At 33.9% G+C, this 19038-nt stretch overlaps 1 protein-coding gene across 7 annotated transcripts in view; it reads left to right on the forward strand.

Annotated features, from left to right (window-relative positions):
• Positions 1-19038, forward strand: part of UBE3A (ubiquitin protein ligase E3A) — a 113646-nt gene that overhangs the window by 46014 nt on the left and 48594 nt on the right. For all 7 annotated transcript variants that reach the window (XM_072614590.1, XM_072614585.1, XM_072614589.1 and 4 more), the window contains one exon: positions 13104-13414. In XM_072614590.1, coding sequence (XP_072470691.1) covers positions 13104-13414 — 311 coding nt within the window. The remainder of the gene's footprint in view (positions 1-13103; positions 13415-19038) is intronic.

Genomic DNA, 19038 nt, shown 5'->3' on the forward strand with positions numbered 1-19038 from the left:
AATATAAAAATAGAATTGAGAGGATTTGTTAAATGTCTGTGTATGAGAGATGGGGAAGAAATGTGAGATATAACATTGAAGTTTTTAGGGGGTGAATGATGATGACAGGTGACAGAAGTACAGAAATCAAGAAGGGCATTAAGTTTCACAGGCAAGTATGTTCTGTTTTGGAAATGAGTTTGAAGTATTATCAAAATATTCATGTGCAAATATTTAGTAGATAGTAGGAATATAGGAGTGGATGAACAATTGATACGAAGTCTTCTTGGAAAGTAGTAAATGAGCCAAACCGATTATATTTTATTAAATGAATAATACTAATGTGGCAGGAATGGCAAAATTAAATGAAAATAATTTGGAATTAGTATGAGTACTTTCCCTTCTGTCACTTAGTTACTATCTATACATTAGGTGTAAAGCCAGAGATATGCTGGAGCCAGTTCCTATCATTTACTAGACCTATCATTTTAATTTTCATTATGAGTATTTATATTTTGAAATTGTCAAATGCTACAGGCAAGGGCTCGATATATTTCTTTGTTGATTGTCTTGAATTAAAATAATGGAGGTGTTAATAATGCAATTTAAATATAAAAGTATGTCATGTGTTTTCAGAGAGCTAATTGTTAAACATTTACCAGAACAGCCCTGGTATGTAAAGCCTGAAAAAAGTAATGGAAGTAGTACCCCAGATCTTCCTTCTCCCAACACACAATCGTTTCAAGTTTCTTCACTCAGTTTCTAAAATTGGAGATTAGGTCAAAGTCTTAATGGTGAGACATGATACAGCAAATCACTGTCCGAGCTGTTATTAGACTATACGTTAGAAACTGCTAGTGAGAATCATTGAGTCATTCAGACAGAGGCTCATTTATTATCTCTCTCAGCTAGAAGCGTTCCTTCTTTATATACCCATGGATAAGTAGTCATAATGACTATAAGTATTTTTAAGAGATAATTCTTCCCCACAAATATTTAGTTGCTAGGATATTTGTGTTCATCATTACTTTATATCACTTATGTAAAAATTAGATGGGAAAGAGATGAAGTTTCTGTCAAATTTAAAATGTATCAAGGAAACCAGATTTTTGCTATAATAATAAGACATTCTGAGTTTTTAATGTTTGCTATGTACATGATCTACATACCGTATAAAACTTGAGGTATTAAGTTACATAGACCTTTTGCTAAAAAGAAATTAATGTAAAGATATTACTTCTTAAAGTTTAGTTTTTTAAAGTAATTTTCATCTAAAAATCTCAATTCTTTTGTGAAATCCTGATACATAGCATTTTTATGACTTTGCTAGACTTAAACATTTAAATTCATAGCTTTATTATTTAAGAATCTTGGAAGTATTTTATCATTTCTAAAACCAGTGTTGTATGGAAAGTAGGAGAAGTATTCCATGCTTAAGAGTTCGTTTCAACTCAACAAACGTTTACTAAGCACCTACTGTTGCAAAGCCCTGAAGTATGTGGTGAAAATACAAAGACAAAAAGGCTGCCTCAGCTCTCAGAGAGATCATCGTCTTGATCATCATTACCAGTTAGAATTTACATAGTGCATTAAGGTTGGCTTCACAAATATGACCTCATTTTATCCTCACAGTCATCCTTGGACGTAGGTGCTGTTATTATTTACATCTTACGATGAGGGGAAACACACTGAAGCTGAAAGCAGTTTAGTACTTTGCTCTGGGTTACACATCTCAGTAGTGTCTGAAGCCGCATTTTGAGCTCAGGTCTTTCTCTCTCCAGGTCCAGCACTCTTGTACCACCTAGCAGCCACTGGGGAACACCACATATACACCAATAAGTAAATGCAAGGTGATTTCAAGAGAGACAAGCAGAAATAGATATCTGCGGAGATCTCTAAAGGCTTCACAAAGATATGAGTCATGGCTCAGGATAAGATGATTCAGAGGAGTACATTCTAGACATGAGTGCATGGTAGGTTAGGAGGGGCCGGCTAGAAGAACTATTAACACATTCATTAGAACTGTTCTTATGGTTCTGGTATCATTTTTTGAACTTAGGTTTTCAAGTTAATCCAAAATAACTTGGCTTAATAAGCTTTGTAGCTGTGAATGTCTTCATTTCAGTAAAGTAAGAAATTGCTTATTTTTCTTCACGAAAGGAATACCTTAATCTAGGAAAAAACAAATTCTTACGGACAAATAACTTAAAACAGGGTCCAACTTTTTGATAATAATATTCATTTTGCATAAATGCTTTTTTGTTATAGTTTTCTTTTTGCTATGACTGTAGCCCAAGGAGCAGATTTCTATAACATGGGAGAAAACCAGCCATATTTTTTTTCTGAGATCAGTGTAGGTAATATGGATTCATTGGCTTGTTTGAAACATTGAGCATTTCTAGCATCTGTAGCATCTCTGTGTATATAGTGACAGTTGCTTGAAGTCAGACACCAATATACTTTTTTCTTTGGATTTCTAGCACCTTCCACAGTACCTGGCCCATAGTAGACATAGTAAATGCTTGTAGATTGATTGAATATCATTACAAATGCACATTCCTAGGCAAAATAGAATTCATGTGTGGTTTTTCCACATTGGATAAGTGTAAGTACTATTTGTTCTTCATTATTATAATTATCCGCATGACTACCCATGTGTAAAAGCTTTCTACGTTTAATGGAATATGGAAAAGAAAATGGTCCAAGCACAAGTCCTAGAAAACAGGAGTTTTCTCCAAGAGGGTAGTAGAGACTACTAAAGATAAATAGTAAGAGATAACATGATAATTATGAAAAATTGACATGTATTTGTATATCTGTAGCATCTGCTACATCTGTAGCAATGCTAAGTGAACTAGCAAAGAGTTCTGATTTTAATGTATTCAGATTTTTGAATAGGCGTGAGTGATTTATTTTTACACCTAGTTATTTTGTACAGTTTTCTTTTAAACAAAATAGCCCATAGCATAATTTTAAAAGATTTTTTCTTGAATTTGTTTGATAACTCAATGAAATCTTTTCTTATTTTGTAGTTTAGTCACTATTTAAAGATAACAGTGAGAAGTAATTTTTTTCTATCAACTTGTGTTGACTTTCTTTAAAATTTTTATTTTTTTTTAAGAATTTGAATACAAACATTTTAAGATAAAAGAACAGGAAAAAGCATTATATAAGAAATTATGAACTTTTAGTGTTATATTTCAAGTGACTTTACATATCAAGACAAATAAGTTTACTTGTCAACAAATATATATTAAGCTCCCAGTGTGTACTGAGCATTGGGGATATAAATGTGGGGGGAAAAGACGGCACCCTCAAGGAGCTTACGATTTCTTTTTTTTAATTTGAGGCAATCAGGGTTAAGTGACTTGCCCAGGGTCACTGTGTCTGAAACAGGATTTGAACTTAAGTCCTCCTAACTTTAAGGCTGGTGCTCTATCCACTACACCACCTAGGTGCCTAATATAATCTAATGGGGGAAGACTTATGCATGGTTGAAAAGTCACATAGTAGTTCACTAGGTGAGAAATAAAATATCTGAGCTGAGTTCCCTCCATAAATAGAGATTTTGGGGTTTCATGGCTTCAATCAGAGAGGCAGAGGGTGGTGATGAAATGCAGCACTGAGGCTGATCCACTGTGGCTTTGCCACTGCAGAAAAGAGCTGCTTCAAACATTTTTGTTCTTTTCCTCTTTCTTTGGTCTCTTTGGCAGTATATGCCTAGTAGTGGTATTATTGCAACTAGGTCATAAGGTCATACCTTATGTATACATTTTAGTGGGATTTGAAGGATCATTCCAAATCACTTTCCTTAATTGTTGAACCAACAGTATACTTGTGTTCCTGACCTCCTACAATTTCCTCAGTAGTTACCACTAATTTATTCTTTTGTCATTTTTAAACAATCTGATAGGTGAAACAACCTCTGAATCTTGACAGTTTTTATTTCTCTTATTTGTTATTTGCACCATTTTTTCCCTCATGGTGGTTGAAAACTTGCGTTTCTTCATTTGAAAACTACATGTTTAACAGCTTTGCATGCGTTGGTCTGTATTCAGACGACATCAGCTCTTTCTCTGTAGATGGACAGCATTTTTCATCATGAGTCCTTTGGGATTTCCTTGGATCATTGTATTGCTGAGAATAGCTAAGTCATTCACAGTTGTTCATAGTACAGTTTTGCTGTTATTGTGTGCAGTGTTCTCCTGGTTCTTCTCACTTCACTCTGTATCATTTCATGTAAGTCTAGGTTCTTCTGAAATCGTCCTGCTTGTCATTTTCCATCACAGTCAAGTACCACAGCTTGTTCAGCCATTCACCAGCTGATGGCTGTCCCCTCAATTCTGATTCTTAGTCATAACAAGATTTTTTATATATAAAATAAATATTTTATACATTTTTAGAAATTATATTTATAATTAATACATATATTAATATTTATCATTAAATATTATAGTAAATATTTTTATGATGAGTTTTAATTTTTAAAATGTTTTTATTTTAAATCAAATGTAATTAATTTTAATTTTTTTAAAAAATAAATTTTTATAGTTAAATATTTTAAAAATTAATATTAAAAATAAATATATTAATATGTTAAATAAAATATATTAAATAAATATGTTATATTAAAACATAAAAATATTTTTGTATAAATATGTCCTTCCACCTTTTTTAAATCCCTTTGGGATACAGACCTAGCTGTGGTATTGCTGGATCAAAGGGTATACACGGTTTGTTTCCCTTCTGATTCTAATTATATTCATTTAGCTTGGCCAGAAGCTTTTCAGTTTTATGTAATCAAAATTATTCATTTTATCTTTTATGATCATCTCTCCTCCTTGGTTAGGTAAGGATAGTTTTCCTAGCCATAGTCAGGAAAGGTATATCCTTTCTTTCTCCTCTACTCATATAATATGACTTTTTTAAATCATATAGTCATTTAGGACTTTTTCTAGGCTGCAGTATAACATGTTGGTCTAAACTTAATTTCAGCCAGACTGCTTTCGTGTTTTCCAAGCAGTTTTTGTTTTTTCAAGTAATTTGCCCACTATATGTAATTGCTTCTACAGTTTGTTTGGCCCATCTCTTGTGTGGATAACTTTGCTATTTTTAACCAGTATATTGTATTGCTTTCTTTTTCTTATTTTCTGAAATATTTAAATTATGAACTTGAGAAACTTGTACAAAAATGACCATTTCTATGTACAGAGAACATAAAGAGGAACCTCTATTATCCTGTGACTCTTTGTTCCCACTTGTTTTTTTAAGTGTTTAGGACATCTCAAAGTTATTATTGCAATTTTAAGTTATTAAAGGTTGAACCTGCACTAAGATTTTGGGACACCTTATATATTAATTTGATGTGGTAGTCCAGCACTAACAAGTCCGGCTTGTCTATATCTGCTACTCTGAGGATTTTCTTCTGTGTATTTTTAAATGTTTCATTTGTCCTCTTTTTGGCAGCATTGTTGTTAATTCTACTCTTCCTTTATAATTCTTGCCTGATAATTCTCACTTCATTACTCCCTACACCCACCAAAAAAAAAAAACAAAGAGAAAGAAAACCCTCCTTTAAAACAACTAAATAGAGTTTAGTAAAATAGAAATATCATTCATTTTCAGTCTTTTGGAGTGATTGGTCATTGCTGGAATTTTTCAAAAATTGTTTTCCTCCTTAATGAAGTCATATACGTTGTGCCCCTGGTTCTGCTTACTCTCCACCTTGTATCAGTTCTTGTAAATCTTCTTAGGGTTCTCTGAATCCTTCCCTTTCATTTCTCATAGCACAGTTTTATTCCATTCATGTACCATAATCTATTTAGCCATTCATTTGATAGAATTCAACAAAAATAGTGCTGTAAAAATTTTTTTTTTTTTGTATATAGTGATTTCCTCAAGGATATACACCTAGTAATGGTATTGCTGGATAAAGTTTAGCAGTGATTTTTGGGTGATAGTGCCAAATTTCTTTCCAGTATGGTTGGAGGAATTCCCATTGCCTTCAGTAGTGTGTTAGTATTCTCTTCATTCCAGGTCTTGCTAGCAATTGTCATTTTCCTTCTTTTAATCTTTGCCAGTCTGATGGTTATGAGGTGAAAATCAGTTTTAATTTGCATTTATCTTCTTAATGATTTGAACCATTTTTCATGGTTATTGATAGATTGCCTTTTTTTTTGAATGGATTGTTCCTATTCTTTGACCATTTATCTATTGTGAAATGTCTGCTGTCCTTATACATTTAAATTAATTCCCTGAATATCTTAGATATAAGACTTTTTTAGGGAAATTTCCAAAGCAATTTTTTTCTCAGTTTACTGTCTAATTTCTAATTTAGCATTGATCAAACTGCATTTATTTTGTGCAAATCAAAATCATTTTGTCTCCTATGATCCTCACCTTTATTTAGTCATGAATTCTTTTCCTATCTATGGTTTGGAAAGTATCTCCTTGCCTACTGTTCTAATTTGTTTATCACCTTTTAAATCTAGGTGACGTAGCCATTTGGAACTTATTGAAGTATATGGTAGGACATCAAAGTATCTATAGTCAATAAACATATTGACAGTTTTCTTTCAGACGGCTTTCTAATTTTCCCAGCTGTTTTGTCAAATAAAAATTCCTTACTCAGTAACTAAGGTCCTTCATTTTTTCTAATATTATACTATTTATTGTACTTGACTGCTTCTTCACTCTTCCAATGATAAACTTTCCTATTTTAAACCAGTACCTTGTGTTGACTTTCTACACATAGTCTGTTATTAATCACCTACTCATTTAGCAGTTCATAGACCTGTTAAATGATATTTTAATCTAGCTGTCTTATCTTTAGCTTGTGTTTGGCAAAAGTCTGTGAAATTAACTAGATTTTCCATTGTGATCCAATGAAGAAATAATTAGGAAATGTGTCATTTGTAGTAGGTAGTTACTAGATCTTACTCTGTTGCCTCATTGTGGCTGGGACATAATTGCTAGGTTCTTGAGGACTATCCTAGCAATGCTTTCTGCTAGGTTATATTAAATTAGAAAGACGGTCCTAGTCTAGCTAAATATATAGACCCAACCTACTTAGATACTGAGAAACTCATTGCCAGCAAGTGTCCAACTGGATTTGATTGTGGCAACCCACAAAACAACTAAAAATATAAAATTATACTTAGTTCCCTATTATGCTTCCATAATTAAAATAACAAACTCAGCATTCTTTCTCCTGCCTTTATACCTTTGCACAGATTGTTACTTGTGCTTGAAATGAACTTCATAATCATTTCCTTTTAGAATTCCTAGGTTCCTTCAAGGATCAGTTCATGTTACTTTCAGTGGGAAACCTTTCTTGACTTTACTTACAATTCTAACATAGGAGACAAGAGTGGGTGTATGTGTGTTTATGCATATGTAGATAAAATGAATTTAAGAATAAATGCAAATAAGTACAAGGTAGTTTGAGAGAGAGAGAGAGCGCACTAGCAGTTGAGGGAATCAAGAAAGGCTTAATATAGAAGATAGTGTTTGACCTGCATCATGAAGGAAGAGAGGGATCTGTGAGGTGCAGGTGAGGAAAGAGGGTATTTTAGTCATGGAAGTAGGAAATGGAATGGTGTAGTTGAGGAACAAAGAGAAGGCCAATTAGAAAAGAGTGCAGAGCACAGGATGGGGAGTAACATACGGTGAGGCTGGAAAGATACATTAGGACCCAGGTAAGATGGGCTGAACAGATAACGTTTATATTTGGTTCTAGAAATAATAGGAAGTTATTAAGTAAGGGAGTTACATTGTCAGAACGACACTTAATGAAAATCACTTTGGCAAAAAAGTATGAAGGATTGAAGTGGGGAGAGACTTGATGCAGAGAGGCCACTTAGGAGTTTAATAGTTTATATGAGAGTCACTTTATAAGCAACTCCTGTGTGCAACCAGATCATAGAACAAAGTCAATTTTAAATTAAAAGGAACAATAAAGATTGAAAAGTCATGAACATAGTAACTACTCCAACTTACTCTATTTAAATAAGCTTTTGATACTGAAAAGATGAGGAAATTGATTCATTCAGTAACCATTTATTAAGCTCCAGTTGTATGCCAGGTACTCTGCCAGAGGGTGGGGTACAAAGGCAGAAATTAAACAGTCTCTGCCCTCCAGGAGTTTACATTTTGTTTGTGTTGGGTAAAGAGGGAGGACAACAACACATACTGAGAAAATGAAGTACAAAATACATACAATGCAGTTGCTGGGCAGAGTGTACAACTGAAGATCAGTGTAGTATTCCTGTATCAAGTAGCACTTGAGTTGAACTCCTTGGGAAACCTGGGGATTCTGTGAACTGAAAGTGAGGGAATCCATTCTAAGCATGGGGACACTAGCCATTGCCAAGACACAGAGATGGGAGATGGAATGTCACATACTGGGAATAGCAAGCAGGCCTCTTGTTGGAAGTGATGTATAATAAACCTGGAAAGATAGGTTGGAGCCAGACCACAAAGGGCTTTCAAAGCCAATGAAAGGAAATTATGTCTTATTGGGGAGGTGATATGCATTAACCTTTGTTTTAGGAATATCAGTTTAGTAACTCTGTATGGAGGATTGTTTGGAAAGAAGAAAAGATTTAAGGCTCAGAGACTAATTAAGATGATATTGCAGTATTCTAGGTGAGAAGTAACAAAGGCTTAAACTAAGGTGATGGCCTTGCCCTCTGCAGTTTATTAAATGCCTTCTGTGTTCCAGGCACTTTGCTAAGTGCTATGGATTCATTGAAGGCAAAAGATAATACCACTTAAGGAATTAATAGCTCTTAAGGAGTTCACAATCTAATGGGAGAGGTAGCATGCAAAAGAACAGGATACTTAACACCCATGCATATACATTCCCCCAAGTGCATACACACATATACCAAATTGGAGATAATTTCAGAGAGAATGCCCTAAGGTTTTAGAAAGATGTGAGGTGGGGGAAGGGGGGAAGGAATAAGTGCACATAAGAGAAGGATTGTGGAGGTAGCATCAACAAGACTTGGTAATTGATGGAATATAGATTATGGGTGAGTGACAATGAAAAGTTGAGGATGACCTAGGTTATGAGTGTCAACCACAAGAACTGACTGGTGTTGCCCATAGTAGAAAGAGGGGAGGTTTGGTGAGGGTGGGGTATGGTGGTGGAGGTGGGCAGAAATGATGAATTCTATTGTGCACATGTTGAGCTTGAGATGTCTGTGAGACACCCATGTAGAAATGTCCGAAAGAGATTGATTATATGGGTCTAAAATACAGGAGAGGGCCTAGCGCTGAATATAGAGATCTGGTAGTTGTCTGCATAGAGTTGGTAGCTAAAGCTATGACAGCTGATGAGATCATTCCGATAATATACAGGGAAAAGAGAAGTGGGTCCTGGATAGAGCCATGGCAATACACCCACACAAAAGGGATGGGGCATGGATTTTGATCTAGCAAAGGAGATTAATAAGAATGACCAGACAAATATGGGGAGAATCAGGGGACAGAAGTGTCACTAAAACCCAGGGAGGGAGCTAGTGGCTAGAAGCGTGAACCAGTATCAGGTGCTGTAGTGTCATGGAAGACATACTGGGCAATTTTCAAATAGAAAAGTAACATCTTTTGGCTGCTTAAGGTACTCAAATGCTCAGATAATCTTATGCTGATTACATTAAGACCTAGAATACTTTGGGGACTTCTCTGTGACTAATCATTCAAAAGAAAATTGCCCAGTATTCCAGTCAAGAAAAACTACGTAGATGAAGAATATACATTGTTCATTTGTTTCAGTCATGTCTTAACTTCTGTGGCCCCCATTTAGGGTTTTCTTGGCAAAGAAACTGCAGTGGTTTTGCAATTTCCTTCTCATTTTGCAGATGAAGAAACATAGTTAAGTGACTTGCCCAGGGTTACACAGCTAGTAAGCATCTGAGGCTGGATTTGAACTTAGAGAGATGAGTCTTCCTAATTCTAGGCCCAGCACCCTATCCATTGCTTCACCTAGCTGCCCTGAATGTTGTCAAAAGGCAGCACAACATCGCAAGACTTATGTAAAAACCAGGTTTATTACAAGAGAAATATATATTACCCAGATCACTTTTTTATCATTCTATAATTCCCTTTTGTTTTTCTTTCCTTTTGGTGCTAAATCTACTGTATCTTAGAGTCAGATTAAGGACAAAATGGATAGTTTTGTTCATTATAAATTAATAAAAATTAATGGTGCAAGTACTCTGTATTAAAATCATGTGTTTTTTAGAGAATATGTAGGGGGATGATTAGATTGAATAATTTTCTATTTAATTACTTCTACATAAGTAATTCTCTTATTTAAAATTTCATATAATCAAGTAACATATAAAAGAAGTTTCTAACAAAGGAAATTTTGTGTTAATTTTTTAGAGAGAATCATTTCGGAGAGCTTTATAATTTTAACATGCTGTAGGGCTAAGTGAGAAATATTACAGTTTTAAACATTTTTGTCAGAGAGGAATAGTGGGATTTATACTTGAAATTTTTATGAAAAATGATCTGTTAATGTCTTACAGGTTTGTAGCTGGTTAATCAGATTGGATACAACATGGGTTTTAGGGAAACCAAGGTTTTATTCTTCAAACAATCTAGGTTACATTATTAACTTAGTAAAATGTTTTCATAAACAGGTGCAAAGATAAATCAATTTAAACCTGTTCAAATTATTACAAATTTTAAATTAGTTCTCGATTAACTAAAATTTTAGTCTGTTGTAATTTTCTGAAAATAGATGTCAATTTTTTTCTAGATAAATTAGCACTGTAAGAAAACCTGTTACTAGGCTGTGCTGTTCTTACTTCTTGAATATGAATATTGTTTTGGCATTTTTTTCTCCCTTTTTTCTCTAAGTTAATAATGATAGTTGTTCTTTGTGTAGTGTTTAAAGTTTACATGGAGGAATGAGAGTTAGGGTTAAAGGTTAAGGTAACTTCTCATACATTATCCTGTTTTCTGAGGTCAGCATTGTAGGAATTTCCCTTTTTCTTTCCACTATGCCACGCTGCTTACGAAATCAGGAACCATTATTAGAGAAAAGAAGATTAATGGATTACTGAGTTGATACTGGTTCTTGGTTTAAGAATTGCTGTTCTGGATCATAATAACAATTCTTTTGAGAGATTATTGGTACATAGCATATCTATAGAGGTGTGCTAAAAGCTTTGCCTTGAAGAGAGTTATATTCCTCCTATCAGATAGCTAATTTGTTTCATGTTCTGGATAAAGAGCATTCTCAAAGTGATCACTATGGTCTGAATAAATTTTGCCAGTATAAAACTGAAAAGTCTTCTGAGGACCCATTATTACTTGAAAATAATAAAATTATGAGATTTTTTCACAAGGTTTCCTTGCTACAACTAATTTAAGAATGAGTTACACTTTAAGGAAATTATATAAAATTGACTTTTTGTACTACTGTGTATTCAAAGGATATTTTGGTGAACATAGGACAAAACACATTTTCCTCAATAGGGAAAATATCTTTGTTATTTAGTATGTTTCTCCTTCAACCTTTATGATGAATTTTAGTGGAGAGGTTATATAGATGGGATTTATTTTGTTATTTGACTTCCACTTTTGATTTAAAATGGGATCAGTACAATGATTATGGCTAATACGTTTGGTTTTTTATCTCCAGAAAGAGTATCTTTTGATCCCATTTTATTGTGTGTTGCCCTTGCTTTTTGGTAACTGTTTTGGCATGAGTCATAGGTTACAAATCTGCATGTATCTCTCAATATGGAGCAGAAGAATAAATTGGATTTGTTTTTGGATGTTTTGTCACGTGCCTGCGAGATAGGATGTCTTTAAGCTTTAAAATAAAATCCTGCTTTGAAGTGCATGGTTTTCTTCACATGCCCTTTATTCAGTATATTACTCTCTTATTCACTATTCTTGCATCTCTCCTGTTTTGTGTGGGTACTTAGACATTCAAACTTTACTGCCTCATGCCCTCTTTCCATATACATCCTCGCTACATTCCTTCTCAGGGAGAAACCAAACCAAATCAAAAAACCGTTTTGAGTTTTAGAGAGCCAACATATCACTATACATATTTTATATTTAGTTTTTGGCTCTGTATATCTCTTAGGATATTGTACCCTATTCTTTTCCACAAATGTGGAGAATCTGTGGGCTATAATAAGATGTCTCTCTTTGTTCAGTGATCTCTTACATTGGCCTTATTCTGCCAGAGTCATAAGGTCACAGAATTTTAGAGTTAGAACTGACTTCATATAGACCAAATAATTATCCCTTTCAGGAATCCCCTGTATAGCCCCAGGGTTAGATAGTCATCCAGCCTTTGTTTGAACACCAGTGTTAAGTGCCCAGTATCACTTGAAGGTTACAAAGTGTTTAGAACATACAGTCAGTATTTTTGAGCTCATAATATACTTTCGTAAACTCAGAAGACAATATGAGATGAATTTACAAAAATATTAGTAATAGCCTTTGTAATTGTATTTCATGGTTTAGATTTTGAAACTTAACTAGTTCTTTTCAGAATAGGAATAGCATTGACAATTACTGCCAAAACAGTTTTGTGTATGTAAGGTAGTAAATAAATATGATGAAAAAATAAGTTTCAATGCTTACAAGTTTTTAGCCAGTTACAAATGTGGTTAAAAAAACTATTGCAGTCAAAATATGGTTCTAAGTCAAGGGAAATCAGAGATGAGTTTTTAAAATTTTAGAAAGTGGTTTATTGTGAAGTCTCAACAATTTTAATTATAAACCCGTTAACATTTATGTTAAAAGTATGAAAGCATTCTCAGGAAGGTAGAATCTATGAAATTTTCATTAAATATTTTTAATGAAATATTTTTAAACCTTTTTATACAAGAATGAAATAAAGCATAAAATGTTTTACTTAAATATCTTAAAAGCTAGTAAGTTTTTATTTAACCTTACTGGTGACAGGACAAATGTGTTGTCAGTGGCAATCAAGATTTTGGTAAAAACAGGAATCTTGCATATTCTTATTTTTCTTTTTAATATTACATGTATCATGCTTGACTAATTTTTGCTTTGCTGAAGATCTGAATGAGCTTTGTATATGAGCGCCATACTAATCTTTATGCTTACTGTTTGGATGTTTGGTACAGGAAGCGAGCAGCTGCAAAGCATCTAATAGAACGCTACTACCACCAGTTAACTGAGGGCTGTGGAAATGAGGTCTGCACGAATGAGTTTTGTGCTTCCTGTCCAACTTTTCTTCGTATGGATAACAATGCAGCAGCTATTAAGGCCCTCGAGCTTTATAAGATTAATGCAAAACTCTGTGATCCTCATCCCTCCAAGAAAGGAACCAGCTCAGCTTACCTTGAAAACAACTCGAAAGGTGCCCATAACAACTCCTGCACTGATAGGAAAATGAACAAGAAGGAAGTCCAAGGCCCTAGAGATGACTTTAAAGGTAAGATCTTCTAGAACTTTTGTTTTAATTCAAATTTATTTTTTGAGAGTGATAACAGAAATATTGTTACTTTATTAAGAAATGATGGTGTAATGTAAACCCTCCTTTGTAACGTAGCTGGTTTTGAGGGGTAGCACAAGCATCCATGTTAGAAGCTGACTGCATCGTCTCAAGCTTTTATTATTATTATTCCTCAAATTTGTCAATACAGAATATATTTCCCATAGAACCAATATTATAAATGGTAGTTAGGTTACCAGGCAGGCCCACATGAATTTCTTTAACTTATATTGTACCTAAGTTATAGTTCTTGAACTGTGCTCTTAGTAATAATCCTGTGAGCAGAGGACCAGATAATACAGGAAGATGTATTCATCTCCCTTTCTTGGGTTTGTCTTAAGTAACATTTCAAAGAAATGAAGTTTAGCACCCTCCCCTTTGCCTTCTTGTACCTCTTTTTCCACATCCTTATGATCTTTATACACCAGTATCTCAGATCTACCTCAAGAAAGTGTTCTCTTCTCTAGAATTGTCTACTTTGTTACCATACCTTCAGACTTTGTGTTACCTCTGGATAAATAGTCTCTGCCAGTCTTAAAGAGTTCACTCTCAAAAAAAAAAGTTTTAACTCTCCTAGAAATATTTGATTTTAATAAAAAAAAATGTTTACTAATCCAAATGAATCTCAAATTGATGGGATAAAACAATAAAATGAAAGTCATTTATAACTACAATGTTAATGAGGTAATACCTTCCTTTTCATACATACAGATCTGTGTAATAAGTGAAATACATAGTATTTCCACAATTTAAAAAAAAAGAAAAATTTATATAACATTGGCCAGAAATAAAAATATTTTGTACCTTCTTTGCTCCTCTCCCTGCCTTCCCCTCCCCCGGTTACTCAAAGAATTCTTCTTACTTTACTTTCTGCTGTTTACTGGTTTGACAAAAGCTTGAAAAGCACTGAAAGTAGGTTATCATGGGATGTCTTGTCCAGACTTCCCATTTTATAGGTGGAAAAACTGAGACCCACAGAAGATCCCATAGCTCATTAATATAGTAGCAGCACTTCACTTAAAATCAGATTTCCATAATCTCAGACAAATGGCAGGTATTCTGTTCAACCTTTTTGCTAATAAGAAAAATGTTTTTCAATTTGATATCCAGTTAAATTTCAATATTTACTTCTTAGGAAAATGTATTCTGGTATACCCAAAGTTGAATAGCCTTTCCTTTAGGATTCAGTTCCCCATAACAAATTACAGAAATTTTGAAGAAATTTCAGTTGTGGGTTACCCATACCAGCTTCCCTAAACTTGGATAGAAGCTCATTTCAATTCAACAAACACATATTAAGTATATATTTTGAACAGTCTTAGAGGGGTAACCTTTTAAACCTAAATCCCATTTTCTCATAGTTTTTAAAAAATGTAACGTAGTTTGTGGGATTAGACCTCCAAGTTCCAGTCTGTAAAGAGCAGGGAGAAATAAATTACTAGATGTCGAGCTGCAAAGTCATTTCCAGGCATTTAATTATTATAGCCTCTCTGTATAATACTTAAGAGTGGAATTAAGTACAAACTCTAAACATTTCTACGTTAAAGAACCTAAAGACAATGTTATATTGAGGCCGCAGTGTACTCGGGGGTTCTGTTTAAAAGATTCTCTGTAATGACAGAGAAATTTAATATTTGACTAGCTTGGTGTGACTTTGCCCATTGGAATTGAGTTGTTTCTATTTTTAATTTATTCCTTGATTCTTTGCTTTTTCTCAGATTTTTTTCAGTTGACTTTCTTCCCAACTCCATAAAACAACTAAAATTAAAATTGCCTCTTTTTCTTCCACATTTAATTGAAAAGTCTCTTTGTTTTGTATAGTAGTAATACAATTAACTATAGTCCAGTAGGGCCATTAACCACATGATCTTCAAAATTTTTTCTGCTATTCTGTTTTTCACTAAATTAAGGAAAGGGAATAATGACAATAATGAAATAGTCCACAATAGTGTGAGAATAGGACAAGGAAGAGGAAAACAGGACAGAGAAAACTATGGGAAAGAAGTATATGATTGTGATTCATAGACTATAAGAAATAATGACTTTAACATGATCTAAATTAAATATGATTAAATATCAATGACTAGTTCATGATAAATATGAAATTAAATAAGATGCAGCCAACATGTAAACTATTGAACAAATAGGAAAATTATACATATCACATAATGACGTACTTGGGAGAAATCAGCCTATACCCAGAAGGTCACAAGATAGCATCAGAATGAATAATAAAGTTTAACAGTGGAGAAGAAGAAATTTTAAAAGGATTTCTTTACAAAATTGCATTGCAATTTTTTTTATTGTAATACTTGATTTAAAGGACAAATTGGGTAAAAAAAAAAGTTGATGTTCAACCATTAGATTATCTGTAGTGTTGCTCTGGATCACTGGAAAGAACAACAAACATCACATTAGTTCTCTTTATGTTCTTTAGGTTAGTTGATAATGTTTTTAAACATCTTAGAATACTTACCTTGCCAGTTTTGAGAAGGAATATACTAGAAAGTAGAAGTCAGATGCTTCAGAAGGCCAAATTCATTATGCTTCAACCATGATATTGAATAGTGATGTTTCCTAATGTCTTTATTTGCTGTTTTAAGATTACAAAGTGCTAAGCTGGCTTTGAAGTATTAACTGTTTAAATTGAAGAAATATGAGTACCTTTTTGAAAAATTTTTCCATTTTCATTTTTTTGATAGTGCATAGGTTCCTAACACTGTAATTTGTTGCCATGTCAGTATAAGCACTTGAGTCACTTACGTATAGCAAAATCTTGTTAATTCATATGGTTTTATTCATAATTTAATCTTCTAATCTAGTTAGTCCAGGTTGAATTTTCCTTTTGTATTTGCTTTTTCTCTCTCTCTACTTTGTATCTATCTGTTCCTCTCTCTCTCCCACCTCCCTTCCTCCTTCTCTCTGTCTTTCTTCCCCTCGTCCCCCACTCCAGTGAATCTGTGATCTTATCATTTTGGCAATAATACACATTGCAACTTTCCTATTTTTTGCCTGTCCTATTCATGTCTTGTCACACATAAATGTGGAGTGGGGAGGTCCACACAATCTTCCTCCTGTCTTTTTGATACTGTGGAGATACAGGTCACGCAGCACCTGAACTATCCTTTGGCTATATTTATTTCATTCTCACCATGACTTTTCAATTATTTCTTTGATGACATCATTTACAACACTTTTCCTGCTTAATCCTTTGTTTATATCCACTACAAACCTCTCCCATTTCCCTTTTGGTGATCAACTTCAGTTCTTCAAAGACCAGTAGCATCCTGTGATTTACAGCCATACACAACATTATCAGATGAATGTTATTTTTTAAGAATTTAGACCTTTGTTTCAAGGTGTTGCCTTAGTGTCTTTAAAAAGCTCTGTAATTCCCAAAGACAGTACAGATCATTTTCCTCTTACTGTTCATTTTTAGGACGTTTTCCCTTTTTAGTGTCTGTCCACAATATATGTGCTAAAGCATAATCTCTTTAGGCTATCCCTCCAATTGTATATCATAGTATAAACAATGAATATTCTTCATCCATGCAGTTTTTCCTATGTAAATGGTTAAACTAACTTTTTGAAAATGTTTATGAATCTAATTTAGCGCTGTACAGTGTTCTGGAACAGTGGTGTCAAACTAAAGTAGAACTGGAATCCTGTGAGATTATTGATTAGAAAACCACAGAATACCACTCTCTATTTGTATTGGACTTTTATTTACTTTATTAAACATTTCTCATTTACATTTTAATCTTACCCAGGCATTATTCCATCCCAGGAGCTTGACACCGCTGTGCTAGGCCTTGATGTGATAAACACAATATCTTTCTCAAACTGGAGGACCTCATCTAGAGAGGACCTCATCTTTAGTTTAAACTCTGGACTAGGTCTCCTTTCTGAAAATAGCACATAGGTGTCAGTGACAAGTACATATGTCTCTCTAGTTTTTTGCCTTACTTGATATTAATAATCACAGGGGCTTTGAACAAGATTTATGTTTTTTAGGAAATCTTATATAAATTTGATAGCATTTTGCATTTCAGTCAGTTGTGATATTAAAGATGCGGCCTTTAGGAGACCTCTCTGGTCCCTTTTTATACCCTCATCAAGGATGCCCCCAATGCATAGGTAGTTTATTCCCGTAAGATTTTTATATAGAACGGAAAGTAGATATGTGAGTTAGTGCTATCTTAAATTCTTTTGTCTCTCACCTTTTTTTTTAAGATTTAAATTTATTTATTTATTTTCAATTTTCAGCATTCATTTTTGCAAGATTTTGAGTTCCATATTTTCTCCCCATCTTTCTCCACCCTAAGATGGCATGCATTCTGATTATTCCTTCCCCTAATCTGCCTTCCCTTTGATTATTCCCTCCTCTTATCCCCTTCCCCTTTACTTTCTTGAAGGGCAAGATAGATTTCTTTACCCTATTGCCTATGTATCTTATTTCCCAGTTGCATGTAAAAACAATTTTTTAACATTGGTTTTTAAAACTTTTGAGTTCCAAATCTTCTCCCTTCTTCTCTCCCCACCCACCCCCATTGAGAAGGCAAGCAATTCAGTATAGGTTATACATGTGTAGTTATACAAATCATTTCCATAATAGTCATGTTGTGAAAGACTAACTGTATTTCCCTCCATCCTATCCCAACTCCCAATTATTTTATTTTTTCCTTTGACCCTGTTCCTTTACTAAAGTGTTTGCTTCTGACTACCCCCTCCCCCAGTCTTCCCTACTTTTCCTATAGGGTGAGATACCCAATTGAGTGTGTGTTATTTCCTCCTTAAGCCAAATCTGATAAAGAGTAAGGTTCGCTTCTTCTTGCTTGCCTCCCCCCTCTTCTCCATTGAAAAAGCTTTTTCTTGCCTCTTTTATGTGAAAGATAATTTATCCCATTCTATCTCTCCATTTCTCCTTCTCCCAATATATTCTTCTCTCACCCCTTAATTTTATTTTTAAATATCATCCCTTCATGTTCAGCTTACCCTATGCCATCTGTATGTCTATCTATCTATTTATTTATCTCTCTATCCATCCATATAAAATCTCCAACTACTGTAATACTGAGAAAGTTACTTATAACTCATGAGTTGCAAGTATCATCTTTCCATATAGGAATGTATACAGGTCAACTTTATTAAGTCTGTTATGATTTCTCTTTCCTGTTTACCTTTTCATGCTTCTCTTGATTCTTGTGTTTGAAAGTCAAATTTTCTTTTCAGTTCTGGTCTTTTCATCATGAATGCTTGAAAGTCCTCTATTTCATTGAAAAACCATTTTTTCCCCCTGAAGTGTGTTATACTCAGTTTTGCTGGGTAGGTGATTCTTTGTTTTAGTCCTAGTTCCTTTGACTTTTGGAATATCATCTTCCACACCCTTTGATCCCTTAATGTAGAAGCTGCTAGATCTTGTGTTATCCTGATTGTATTTCCACAATACTTGAATTGTTTCTTTCTGGCTGCTTGCAATATTTTCTCCTTGACCTGGGAACTCTGGAATTTGGCCACAATGTTCCTAGGAGTTTCTTTTTTTGGATCTCTTTCAGAAGGTGATC

This window comes from Notamacropus eugenii, chromosome 5 (assembly GCF_028372415.1).
Source record: "Notamacropus eugenii isolate mMacEug1 chromosome 5, mMacEug1.pri_v2, whole genome shotgun sequence".
Classification (NCBI taxonomy): domain Eukaryota; kingdom Metazoa; phylum Chordata; class Mammalia; order Diprotodontia; family Macropodidae; genus Notamacropus; species Notamacropus eugenii.